Source organism: Artibeus jamaicensis, unplaced genomic scaffold, assembly GCF_021234435.1.
Source record: "Artibeus jamaicensis isolate MK-2021 breed Jamaican fruit bat unplaced genomic scaffold, CSHL_Jam_final scaffold_2375, whole genome shotgun sequence".
NCBI lineage: Eukaryota > Metazoa > Chordata > Mammalia > Chiroptera > Phyllostomidae > Artibeus > Artibeus jamaicensis.
Window position 1 is genome coordinate 1,286,567 of NW_026522032.1, and position 13,844 is coordinate 1,300,410.

At 38.8% G+C, this 13,844-nt stretch overlaps 1 protein-coding gene across 4 annotated transcripts in view; it reads right to left on the minus strand.

Annotated features, from left to right (window-relative positions):
* The window catches only part of EDA (ectodysplasin A), a 371,738-nt gene that overhangs the window by 78,526 nt on the left and 279,368 nt on the right, over positions 1-13,844 (minus strand). For all 4 annotated transcript variants that reach the window (XM_053656664.1, XM_053656663.1, XM_037133124.2 and 1 more), the window contains exon 2: positions 8,075-8,180. In XM_053656664.1, the coding sequence (XP_053512639.1) occupies positions 8,075-8,180 (106 nt within the window). The remainder of the gene's footprint in view (positions 1-8,074; positions 8,181-13,844) is intronic.

The following is a 13,844-nucleotide window of genomic DNA, read 5'->3' on the forward strand; positions in this document are numbered from 1 at the left end:
GAATCTTCTTACACCTGAGTTGAGAATCCTTGATTCTAGTCTAACCTTTAGAAAGAACTATAAGCAGAGAAATAAAGTTAATTGAAACTTGCCTGAGGTCACACAGCTAGCATAACTGAAAAATGGCAGAGCTGGGACCAGAAAACCCAAGTTTCCTGGCTTCCAGTTTATCAGTTTTCCTGATATTGAGAAACGAATCACTAGAAGGAATGAATGAGAGGGAGACAGATTAGAAGTACCTTTGGAAGGACCCCAGGTCAGGTTTGCCTGTGACCTTTAAGCAAGTAAGATATTCTTCAAAGATATTGTACCCTTACACCATTTTTGTAGTGGTAGGCAGGTATGCTCACATTTTAATTTACCATATTTTGCTATCTATGAAGCATGGTCATGTACAATGAACACCCACAGTTTTGTACACATTATATGTGGATTAAGTATACATTATACCTATGTATAATAAACATCTTTATTTTCCCTCAAATATTTGAACAAAAAGTACACATTATACATGGCAAAATATGGTATATGACTCTGTACTCATTTTGTTAGTTATAATAGATAGATATCGTTTTCTCAATTTAAATATTTTTAAGTACCCTAATCTGTAACAGACCACCAAACCTGGTTCACTTTAGGACTTAGATACTGAGTACAGGAGTTTGTAGCTATGCCAGCCACAGAGCCTGGTCTCTTCTACTGTCTTAGAAGTAGTTGATAGTCTAAAAATGCTTGTTAACCAAGTGTCAGGGGTAAAAGCCTATCTAGATCATTTACTGTGGTTCCATTTATGGAAACATAGCTTTAAAGGACATTTTGAAGTAAGAGCAAAGTAACACATTTTAGATTAAATGATGTCTTATTTGATGTAAAGCTACTTTCCAGAGTGTTTTTCTCTGGGCACTGAGGGCATTGGTTTCCATGGCTAGCAGGGACTATGGAGGACTGTACCTCTGATAACATAGCAAAGTGATGGCTCACTGACAAGCAATAAACATAAGGGCATGCTCTGGCTGGTGTGGCTCAGTGGATTGAGTGCTGGCCTGCAAATCAAAGGGTCTCCAGTTCGATTCCCAGTCAGGGTGTGTACCTGGGTTGGGGGTCAGCTCCCCAGATGAGGATACAAGAGGCAACCACACCCCGATGTTTCTCTCCCTTTTTCTCCTTTCCTTCCTCTCTTTATAGAAATAAATTAAAATAAAATCTTATAAAAATATAAGCAATGCTAGAATGAGTACCCTTCTGAATTGTAGGTAACATTTGTATAGGCAAAAAGTCAATTTCTTTGAGGCTATAGCCTTTCATGTTCATCTGTACAAATTTAATGGTAGGTATGCTGTCTTCATTATGATTTTTAAGAAAAAAGAACAAAGGATATATTCCAATTTCATTTGTTTCATAACAGCAAAAAAAATCCTAACTTGTTTGATTTGACTAAAAGTAAAGATAACTACACAGAAGACATACCGACAAAAAGGGAAACACATACACAGCCAGCCAGCCAGGCAAACTGGACAGCTGTCATGAGGTAGAGCAGAAGATTGAGGTTCGTGTCTTCTTCCTATGGCTCTTGGAGAACATCGGGGAGTATAAAAACAGAATGACCTGGATGAAAAAGATTTATCTCTTTTTTTTAAGATTTTATTTTAGACAGTTTTACATTTCTTTTTTTCTTTAAAGATTTTATCTATTTATTTTTAGAGAAATGGGAAAGGAAGAAGAAAGAGAGGGAGAGAAGCATTGATGTGACAGTGCTACATCAATTGGTTGCCTCTCACACATCCGCAGCTGGAGACCTGGCCCACAACCCAGGCATGTGCCCTGACTGAGAAACCAAGCCCATTACCTTTTGGTGCTCAATCCACTGAGCTACATCAGTGAGGGCAACAGTATCTTTACACAAATTATAATGGTTAACCAAAAAATAATGAAATGCCTGGGAGACCATGCTATTAAGTTCATTTTCTAGAAAAAATGTATTTATGACTTTTATCATAAACCATCACTATGTTATTATCAAGTGAGAGAGATGAAAATAATTTTCAGTGCTGATAATAGTCTCAGGGGCTTGTTCACAAGACAAAATATGAGGTTTTTGAGGGTTGACCATATATGTAGACATGACAAGGTTGTTCATTTCAGAGGGAGAGTCCTCCGAGGTCCTAGCTGGTCATGGATACTAATGCCTTGGGTGCCCAGAGCAAAACACTCTGGAAAGTAGTTTTATATCAAATAAGACACTAGGTAAGCTAAACTGTTATAGCTTGTTCAAGACTCCAAAATGCCATTTAAAGCTATATTTTTATATAGAATTTGCAGTTAATAATTTCTGAATCATTGTTTCTATACACTAATGCTTTTGATCATTATGACAAGTGCATGAGGTGAGCACCGCTCATTATCTCCATTTTACAGCTGAGGAGAGTGAGGCTCAGAGAGATGTCATCATCCAAGGGCATGTGACTGGTACGGTGGCAGTGGTTTCAGAATGGGATTCAGAATTGTGACTCAATCTAATACCTTTTCTACTGCATTTTTATTTTGATCATCTTACTAAGACAGAAACATGGCAAGAGGGTGGGTGTGGGAACTTATTAATATTTTGATTGATTCCTGAAAATGCTCCCACAGAAAAAGAACAAATGGCTTTACCATAATATTTTAATATATGGAAACTATCTCCATGGGAATTTTATATTCATGTTCTCTGATTCAAAGACCTCATGACCATCTGGTTATATTCCATAAGTAGAAATTTTCTAACTAGAAAATAAAGTTGTACAGATTTCTGGAGTACCCTGTAAGAGATGACCATGGAAGCTACCTAGAGCTATTATTACTTCAGAGACATATCACAAGGATGGGCCTCAGCAGGAAATTCTGGCAGAGATTTCTGGAACTATTGTGACTCACAGTACTTACAATGGAGGGATCATGCGTTCCTTGCAGAATGATATAATTAGCATATAATTGGCAAAAATGAGCTTAAAACCTGTATTCAAGACTTTTGGACAACTCAAAACAGGAACAGTGAATTTAAGGCAAAGATATAGTAAAGAAAAACACTTCATTTATTTTTTAAGAGTTGAAAGTTATAAAGTACCAAAATACTGGAGGGGAACTACCCCTGTGTTTGGGATGCCAGCTTTCTAGTCAATGCCTTCATTTATAGGGCAATCCAAATGAAGAAATCCTTTCTTGAACAGTGAGTCAGAAAGATTGGATATAGCCCTGGCTGGTGTGGTTCAATTGTTTGAGCACCAGCATGTGATCTAAAAGGTTGATGGTTCCATTTCCAGTTGAGGCATATGCTTGGGTTGCAGGCCAGGTCCCATGATGGGGGTGTGCGAGAGGCAATCCATGGATGTTTCTTTCCTTCCCTTTGAAAGAAATATTCATGCTCCTAAGGATCACTACAACATCCCTTGCATTTCCTCAGGGTGAGTGAACCATTTTGCAAAAAAAATTGTTTCCCACATGGATTAGTGAAGGTCATCAAAATTATTATCTATTTCTACATAAAAAAAAATCTAGAATCCCACCCCACATTTGTTTGTTCATTCATGTAATAAACATTTGATTGCTTCTATGTACTGTTGCCTGTGCTTCATTTTTACCTGTTGCCTATAAACATATGTGCCCCTTCATTTAGATTCTCTGAGGAACTTACTCATCTTTACACTTCTTCCGGTGTGCCGAGAAGGTTTTGTTATATAACCAAAAAAAATCAGAACTGAAGTGAAGTTAAAGGATAGTAAAGGATCAAAAAAATTATACAAGGAGCCAGAACAGATTTTTTCTGCTCTCTTTTTAAAATTATGTCCATTTTTGACCTTAGAAGGATGTTTTCTTCCTAGAATCTCTGTCATATTCTTAAATGTTCAAGGTAAATGTCTTTTTCTTTGATGCTTATGAAGCAATTCTGAGCATGTTAACTACATTTCTGTTACAGTATATTATCAAATAACTCGTACATTTAGAATCAACACAGGACTGTTTTTCTTTTTGGCTTTAATTTACTCCACTATGATTTCTATTTCCTGTCCTACCTATTCCTCTGTTCACATGGTTTATAAATGGACTCACTTCTTCAATGAAAAGTTCTTTACTTTTGGAAAACAGAATCAACTCATTGTCTTCAGACATAATGATAAGCAGTGTGGACTTACACATCTGACTGCCTCTTTAACATACACACATGTTTGTCTAACTGGCCCCTCAAACTTGGCATGCCTGAGTTCTTCATTCCTTCTCTACATCCCTTTACTTGTTTGTTCCACCTCAGAAATGGCAATGCCCTTATGTCCCAAACTTGGGGGTTTTCCTTGGCTCTTCTCTGTCATTCATAACTCTTATCTAATGAAACCAAAAATCCTGTCAGCTATTCCTTGAAAATCTCTCCTGAATCTGACCACTTATCATCCCTATGGCTCCATCCTGGTCTAATGCAGCATCATGTCTTGTTTCAACTTTATTTATTTATTTTTAGAGAAAGGGGAAAGGAAGGAGAAATAAAATGAGAGAAACATCAATGTGTGGTTGCATCACACATGCCCCCTACTGGGGACTTGGCTCACAACCCAGGCATGTGCCCTGACTGGGATTCGAACCAGAGACCCTTTAGTTCACAGGTGTGCACTCAATACACTGAACCACACCAACCAGGGCTCTTGCCTAAATTTTTCATACACTCCCCGAACAGGTCTTCCTGCTTTTGTCCTTCTCCCTGCAGCTATTTTGAATACTGCAGCCAGAGGGATTCAGTTAAAGACATAAGTCAAATTGGGTCACTGCTCTGCTCAAAATCTTCCAATGGTTGCTCCTCTCAGATGGTATAAGAGTTGGAGTCCATACCCTGCCCTACATGCTTCTAGATTGAACTTTGCTCTCTCATATCATCTCCTTCCTTCTCTTCCTTGTTCACTCTGCTTCCAGAAATACTGATCTTTCTAGAATATGCCAAGCATTTTTCTGCTTCAGAACATTTATATTTATTGTTTCTTATCTCCTCCAATGCCCACGTGCCCCCAAATATTTGTATGGCTCACACCTTCATTTCATTCTGGTTTCCTCTCAATTGGTCCCTGATTTCAGGGACCTTCTGTGACCATATTATCACATACGCCACTATTTTCTCTCCCTCTTGCCCTGCTATCTTTCTCTCCACAACACTTACAGCCAATTTTTCTCATCGCCTGCCTCTTTATACTGGAACTTAAGCTCTTTGAAGGTAATAAGAAATATTTATTGAGAGTTTTCCATGTGTCAGGTCCTTTTCAAGGCATTGGGGAGATAAAAGTAAACACAACAGACACATGCCAATGTCCTTACAGCATTTCCATTCTAGTATTATAAAAGTATTTCCTCAGTAAATATTTGATAAGTGCATCAAATAAATAGAGCATACACTCACTCAGCAGAGTAACAGAAATGGTTCAAAAGTAAAGTAGACTTGGATTAGCTCGTCACCCTTTAACTCATTGGAGAATCCACATCTAAAGAAATAGTTGAGCCCTGGCTGGTGTGGCTCTGAGGATTGAGTTCTGGCCTGCGCATCAAAGGGTTGCTGGTTCCATCTCAGTCAAGGCACATGCCTGGATTGCAGGCCAGGTCTCCAGTTGGGGTGTGTGAGAGGCAACCATGCACTGATGTTTCTTTCCCTGTTTCTCACGTCCTTCCCCTCTTTATAAAAATAAATAAAATATATCTTCAATAAAAAATAAATTCTATCAATAATATTTAAACAAAAAGAAAGAAATGATTGGATAGGATACCAGGTGGGCAGCTGGAAATGTAATCAAATGCCAGGACTCACAGACATTCCATACTTCTAACTCTCTAAGTGGCTCTTGGATTCCTCCCAGTTCGACAAAAAACATCTGTGACTGGCACAGATTGAGTAGAGTTGAGTGACTACACCATCAGATTGTGAAGAAATTAGAAAAGAAGTGCTGAAATCTAGTGCCAGAAGCTTTGAACTTCACCAGAGACATACTGTTTTATACCAAACCAGAATAAATACTGCATGAAAGATCAGTAGCAAAGATGGTGGTAGCCACTTCAAGATAAAGTGGTTTAGGGAACTGGAAGGGAAAAGTTGGGAGTCCAAGGGAAGAGGAAACTTTAGAAACTACTAGACTTTTTACATGGGAAGGAAGGGAAGTCTCTGCCAACTATTTAAGGCTATATTGCTCTTATCATCTCTCTGCTCTCCCTACTTAGCAATTAGGGAATATGAAAGATTTCTTTTTTTTAAGATTTTATTTATTTATCTTTAGAGGGGAAGGGAAGGAGAGAGGGAGAGAAATATCATGTATGGTTGCCCCTTGTGTGCCCCCTGCTGGGAACTGGCCTGCAACCCAGGCATGTGCCCTGACTGGGAATCGAACTGTGATCCTCTGGTTCACAGGCCCGTGCTCAATCCACTGAGCTACACCAGCCAGGGCATATGAAAGATTTCTTGGTACTGGGAGCAGCCTCAGGGAGAGGGTCAAAGGTGGCAAGATCTACATCCATCAAAGGGTGAGGTAATAGGGAGAGGAAAGGGACCATGACTCCCAGTTCTCAGTTTCCACATTGCCTTCCAAACACTTCCTGGAAACTGGTTGCAAGCAGTATGCAAATAACAGGTGCTTTTACTTCAGGGACCCCATCTCCTAGGCTGAAACTTGGTTATCCATTGTATGCAAAGTGTCTGTTCTAGCCAGTGGCCCCATTAGACCAGTTCTCCATTCAAGGGCTCAAGCTGCTCCCATCTCCATTGACTGAAACACCCTACCTAACTCATTTCTCTGACCCTTTCTCTTTTTAATCACAGCATCCTTGTTCTGAGCTCTTTGTCAGACTCCATCCAGTTCTCTTCTTCTGGCCTTTAATGACAAAGTCCTGGCCCCATTTCTTTACTAGCATATGCCTCTTGGAAGTGCTGCCATCATGGGCCCTTAATCACATTAACACAGGTCAGCTTTAATAACTCATTTTCATCTTTATAAAGGCCGAGGGCTTTGTAAACCCCAGACATATATCTTTGGCAGAGGTGGCTAGTGCATGCTGTATCTGAATCCAGATGGTGCTACAGCAGCCCAGAGCCATGTCCTCTTCTAATGGCTGTGCCAAAGAAGCACTGTCCTGTAAACTGATACAGTAACACTGGAATACAGCAATTCAAAGACCTGGCCCAGGAGTTCACTCAGCATTTTGTTAGGCCCTACAAAATACATTACTAGTTAAGTCTATTTTACTCTGAATAGGGACTGTTTTCAAGGTACATCATAACCTAGCCAAAGAAGGAACAAACATCATTAACTTACGCAATAAACACCAACAGCCCTGGCTGGTACACCAGGGGGTTGGCGTGGTACGCTCAGTGGGTTGAGTGTGGGACTACAAATAAAGGGTCACTGGTTTGATTCTGAGTCAGGGCACATGCCTGGGTTGCAGGCCAGGTCCCCAGTAGGGGGCATGGGAGAGACAACCACACATTAATGTTCCTCTCCCTCTCTTTCTCCTTTCCTTCCTCTCTATCAGAACATAACTAAATAAAATGTTTTAAAAAACAACAATTTGCCAAATACTACTCTAGATTCTGGGTTTATGCCAAGAGAAATTCATGCCCTCAAGGAAGTTGTGAGTTCTAGAAGGTCAAGTTCATATTTAAGCATGGTATCAGATACCAACACTGACATGATTATCATTAGAATTAAGATATCATGCAAGCGCCAGCATGGCACAATACTATGTCAATTCCAAGAATAGTACTGAATCTTCTTGGTGGCCTTAATAGATATATCATATCCCCAGGAAAGATGAGGTCCTTTTGCAGAGTGATCTTGAGAAATACAAATGCTACCATGGCTCTCAGATATACTGAGAAAGGGCTGAAGAAGGAGAGAGAATTCTGTGCCATCCATTTTATGTCAAATGACTGATGGGTAGGCTAGTGTGGAAAAGCCTTCTGCTGTGACCTTGGGTCTGTGGATAATATATGAGATGGTGGAACACAATCAAGAAGTTAGTTCTCAGAAGGTATTCTCATTAAATGACCTACGATAAAGCATCACTCAAGGAGACTTACCGTCCGCTCCTTCACTGCTTTTGCTTCTTTTATTGCGGCGAACACGCCTACTTTCTGCTTCGGAGTATGACTTTTCTTCAGGGAAGAAAAAATTCAAAAGGGCCATCTGTAAAAATAAAAAGTAGATGAATAAAAGCTTGACCCTGGTCAACCACAGATGAGATACAGAAAAATGACAAAACTAGTTTTCTGTAGACAGTCTACTTTTGCCTTAAAATCAGTATGTCTAAACCCTGGGCCCATCTTCCCTGTTCCCATACAAATCCTTTTACTTTTGTTACCATTATTATTCCAGTCATGAAATTTGGGTAAGCTGTGAATCTCCTCTCTTCTGTTTTGAATATCTAATGCCCAATCCTTCAAGTCCCATTCCTCCATATAGTTCTGGGATTCAGAGAGGACAGTCATGGATATCTAATGTCTGCCCCATACATCTGAGAACTGCCCAGAATTAGACTTCAGTTCACAACTCCCTTTTGGACATCATTATCATATATCCATGATTTTCCCACATTCCTTTTTATACTAAACTTTTCAGTTGTTCCACAAGTCTGTGCATTCAGTTATGACCGGAAGATGCTATTAATGTCAATGTTCTTCTGGTAGTTAAACATGAAAAAAGCACACTTATTCTTTGCTCTCGACTCATAGAACTACAGCACTTGGGTCAATAAGACTCATTTTGGTACTTGATCCTCTACTGGGGTGTCCAACTTGTAGTCAGCATGTGACCCAACATGGCTGTGAACTCAGCCCAATACAAAATCATAAATTTACTTAAAACTTTATGAAATTTTGCCCTGGCTGGTGTGGCTCAGTTGATTGAGTGCCAGCCTGGAAAACAAAGGGTTGCTGGTTCAATTCCCAGTCAGGGCACATGCCTGGGTTGTGGACCAGGTACCCAGTTGGAGGCATGATGCATTCCTCAAACAATATTTCTCTCCCTCCCTTCCCCTCTCTCTCTCTCTCAAAATTAAATAAAGTCTTTAAAAATTATGAGATTTAGTTGTGATTGTGTGTTGCAATGATATTTAATGTATGGCCCAAGATACCTCTTCTTCTTCTAGTGTGGCGCAGAGATGCCAAAAGGTCAAACAACCCTGCGTGAGTCTACTTTCTTATGATGATGTCTCCTAATAGTACAGTCTGTTTCATATGTGAATGGGCCTGGATCCACTAATGATAACTATCACTTAAATATGTAGTACCCAAAATGATTCATACTCTTTCAGCACGAGTGCCTCTTTGTTGTTAAAAAATATGCTTGCAGTAAATAGTGGAAACAAGAGTAGAAATGACAGTGATTCTAACCTGACTTTGCCATTTACGGCTGTGTGATCTTGGGCAAGTTACTTCAGCTTTAATTTTGTCTTCTATAAATAGGGATAATAAGGAGTACTTTGCTCATAAAGTAGTTAAAGGGTTAGCACAGTATCCAGCATATAATATCTACTCAATAAATGTTAGTTATTACTATTATCAAAATCAATCTTCCAAACAGACTGGTTAGATAGCTTAGGGGTTAAAAAAGGAGAAATAAATCTGCATTTTCATCCTAGTATAAATGTGCAAAAATAAACAGTTTCAGAATCTCATGTCTGTTGTATCTCTCATTAATTGAAACAAAAATTCTATACAAATTTTCTTCAAAACCCTATGATTTACTGTTTACATAGAAGAATCACACCCAACAGCCTTAAAGTACAAGATTAGCATCTTGCAGAATATATGCATGTGTGAAATACAAAGTTAAGAAATGAATGTTTAGGTAATCTACAACTTGTCATGAGATTAATTTTAAAAAATTTAGGTTGAACCAAATGAAACTCATTTTTTGTATGTCAGAAAAGGTTGAGTGTCAGCAATTTCACATGGTTCAAGTGAGCAGTATTTTTGAGTCACTTGATTGGAATGTAAAATGCATTTTCCCATAAAATCAACATAATAAAGTCTGACTAGGTTTCCAAATAAAGCCCATAGAAAATTACGTCACCCATACAAAAATAAGCTATTTTACTACTACTACTACTACTACTACTACTACTACTACTACTACTACTACAAACCCAAACTGTATTTACAATGAAATCTCAGTCATTTGCAACTCCAAAAGGGCAAGTGATGCTGGACAGAAATTTTCTTGATAATGGAGAGGGCTGAAACTTACTACACTGATTTTGGATAGAAATTGATTTGGAATATGATTTTAACTCATGGCTTACTGAGTATATAGGAGGCTATTTGTACATTAAATGGTCCCAGTCCAGTATGGTTTTGAGGTTTCTCACAACAATTATAACTCCATTAAAGAGCAATACATGCTTTGCTAGAGAGAAACAGCAGGTTCTCGAGGATTAAATGGAAAAGCATCTATCGCAGACTGAAAGTAAAACGAGGCTTCTCAGAGGCACTACCTCTGGGAATCCTAAAGGATATTGTTGATTTAGTGACTAATGAGAAACTAAAAAGGAATTCTACATACAATGAGAAATGTGTATATAAATTCAGAGGAAAGAGAGATTCCCAGCTTGTGGAAATACAATTAATTTAGAAGAGGTAATGGGTTGGAGGAGGTATGTTAGTGTGAGGGTTAGGGTTAGGATTAGACATTCTAAGGGCTGATCTAGATGGGAGATCATGTTAAGAAATGGTGACTTTATCCTGCACAGGGGAATATATCCTCTGAAATATTGTTCCCCTTTGTTCAGTTTTGTGCTTTGTGAAAATTTATGTTGTAATCTCCATTCAATAAAATGCACCCATTGTAAGCATAGAATATGAAGAGTTGTGAAAAATGTATATACTTTTATAACTACCACCCAAATCAAGACATAGCACACTTCCTTCACCTGAGAATTTTTTCTTGTGCATCTTCCATTCTTCAGTGTGACCCTCACCCCAGGCAACCACTATCCTAATTTCTATCATCGTAGCTTAGCTTATCCTATTTTAGAATGTAACATAAATGGAATCATACAATATAATTGTATGATTTTTGTGTGTTACTTTCATTCAACATAATCTCTGTGAGACTCATCTATCTTGTTGTGGGTATCAGTAGCTCATTCTTTTTTATTGCCAAGTTATATTTTAGTGGAGAGATAGACTGTAACTTTTCAGTGAATTCACCCATTGAAGAACATTCTGGTTATTTCCAGTTTGGGGCTATTATGAAAGGAACTGATATGTGAACTCATGTACAAGTCTCCTTGGGGACATATGTTTTAATTTTTTTTGGATAAACACCAAGGGGTGGAACCTCCTGGTTATATAGTAAGGATTTGATGTGAGGAACTGCCAAACTGTTTTCCAGAGTGACTGGACCATTTAATACTCCCATCAGCAACGAATGAGGGTCCCAGTACTCTGCATTTTCATTACACTGATATTGTCAATATTATTGAGGATGTAAACTACTGTTTCATTGTGGTTTCTTTTTGAAATATTAAGCTTCTTTTAATTTTTTTTGGTCTCTTACCTTACTGTCAACTATCAGATTTCACTTTACCTACCTGTAACATCTTACCAAGTTTCTTCAAATTTGCTATTTATAATGTTATAGGCTTGCCATTTCATGAAGACTAACTAGAAAAATGTGCAAAAAGGATAAAAAGGCAGTCAATGAGTTTTGGAATGGCTTTTCCAATAAATAAGATGCACATTGTCTGGCAGCTTAGAGAGCATTTGTTTATTGCTCAGGTCCTGGCTGTGAGGTAGAGTGAATTTGTCAGGTAACTGAATTATCTATGGGCATGTTATTATAGGATAACACCATTTCTAGGGGAAAAGAATTTTGAAGTCCAAATGAAGACCACCCCCCACCCCACAACACAACTATAATTCCAAATTTCCTATACAGTCTTAGTGTTCCCTCATGGGCTCACCTCCCATGGGAATTCTGGCAGGGTCTTCAGAGCCTTCTTGTATCCTGATGGTGCAGTAGGAGACCATGCTTACATATTAATTGTTCCAAAGGGTCTGATGTAAGCTTATGAGAATTCAAGTTCAGGGGAGTGGGGGGAGGAGGAGCAGGGGGTGGGGCTGAGGGAAACACAGACTCCTGCAGACAGCAGAAACAAGACCAGTTTCCATGGGTAGGAAGAGTAACTTAAAGTCCCTTAAGAGAGGCTATTGATGAGTATGGGACACTCATAAATCAAGTGTTTATTGGAAGGGGCCCATGTATGAAAATGCTTTGAATATAGTTTCTATTTTCTCAATAAAAACTGGAAGAAAAACAACACAAAACACTGCTGAAACTGAAAGCAGATCCTTGTTCACAGTGCCCTTATTTGAGTCAAAATTAGATGAAGGAGGGAGAAGGAAGGAAAACTAACCTTTGTGTAGTGTAACAGTAAGGACAAAAATCAGTGGACACTCACACAAAAAGTCTAGCTTGAGTTTTGCATTCACTAGCATGGCATTCAGAGGCAAGTTGCAGAATACGACTGAAACAACTTTCTCTCCAAATATGGCTTCCCTGTTGCTCAAGGGAGGAGGCATCAGGAATGTTGGCCACAGCATAGCATGTTGCTCAAGGGAGAAAAAAAATCTAATTCTTTACACTTTATTAACTGATTACACCCTTGTTTCCTATGGTAAAATTACATGGTAAACAGCACCTGCAGATTACAGGCATCTCAGCTGGAAACAATTTGTTAACAGTGAGCCAGGAGGGATGTGTCCCATAGTACCAGTGACTCTCCACATATTGTTACAAACATTTTTCCTAATTAATTTCTAAACCCACAAAATTATTAGGGATTTTTCTCTTTTTACCATAATATATAATAAGTTTAATTCATTTAATCTATTTGATCATATAAAATACATTTTATCCATTTTTGTATACCTAGTGCCTACCTCTAGGCCTGGCACATAGTAAGCCCCTGGTAAGTATTTATGTGTTGAAAGAATAATAGGACTATCAGTAACCCATTCTTTAAAGGCAGGATTTCATTTGACTGTAATTGGACTTCATTTCTCAGGATCAGCCATTGACAGGTAGACTAAGGATTCATTACACTACCGGTGGTAATCAAATCAAAGGGATCTTAAGAATGAGAGACTATAGGTCAAGGCTCTCCAACATTAGCAAGCATCAGGATCACTAGGAAGGAGTGTTAAAATGTGGAATCCCTGCCCTGGCTGGTGTGGTTCAGTGGACTTGAGTGCTAGCCTGTAAACCAAAGGGTTGCTGGTTCAATTCCCAGTCAGGGCACATGCCTGGGTTGCTGGCCAAGTCCCTGGTTGGGGGCACAGGAGATGCAACCACACGTTGATGTTGATGTTTCTCTCCCTTTCTTCCTCCCCCTTTTCTCTCCCTCTAAAGTTGAATAAATAAACAAATAAATAAATGTTTTTTAAAAAACGTGTGGAGTCCTGGGTCTTCCCCTGTCCAAATTTAGATTGAGTAGACTGGGGTGGGACCCCAGAATCTGACTTTTCAACTCACCAAGTACAGGATTCTTATGCAGGTCATCCTTAAACCACATATTGAGAAACTGCTTTATTGTTCAACCTGTGCATTATCTGGAGACTGAAAAGGCTAAGGAGTCCCCTTTTGCTACTGGTACAATAGGGTTCTCATATAGACCGTGCTTTTTATCTTGATTCTGTCATTCCTAGAGTTAGTCTGTTTATACAAATTGGTACTTCATGTGTCTCAAGAGATGGCGGGTACCTACCTACCAGACTTTCTAAAATGGGCAAATCACCGATTTTTAAAGAAAGACACCTCTTTCAATGTTCTTTAATAAATCTATTTTTC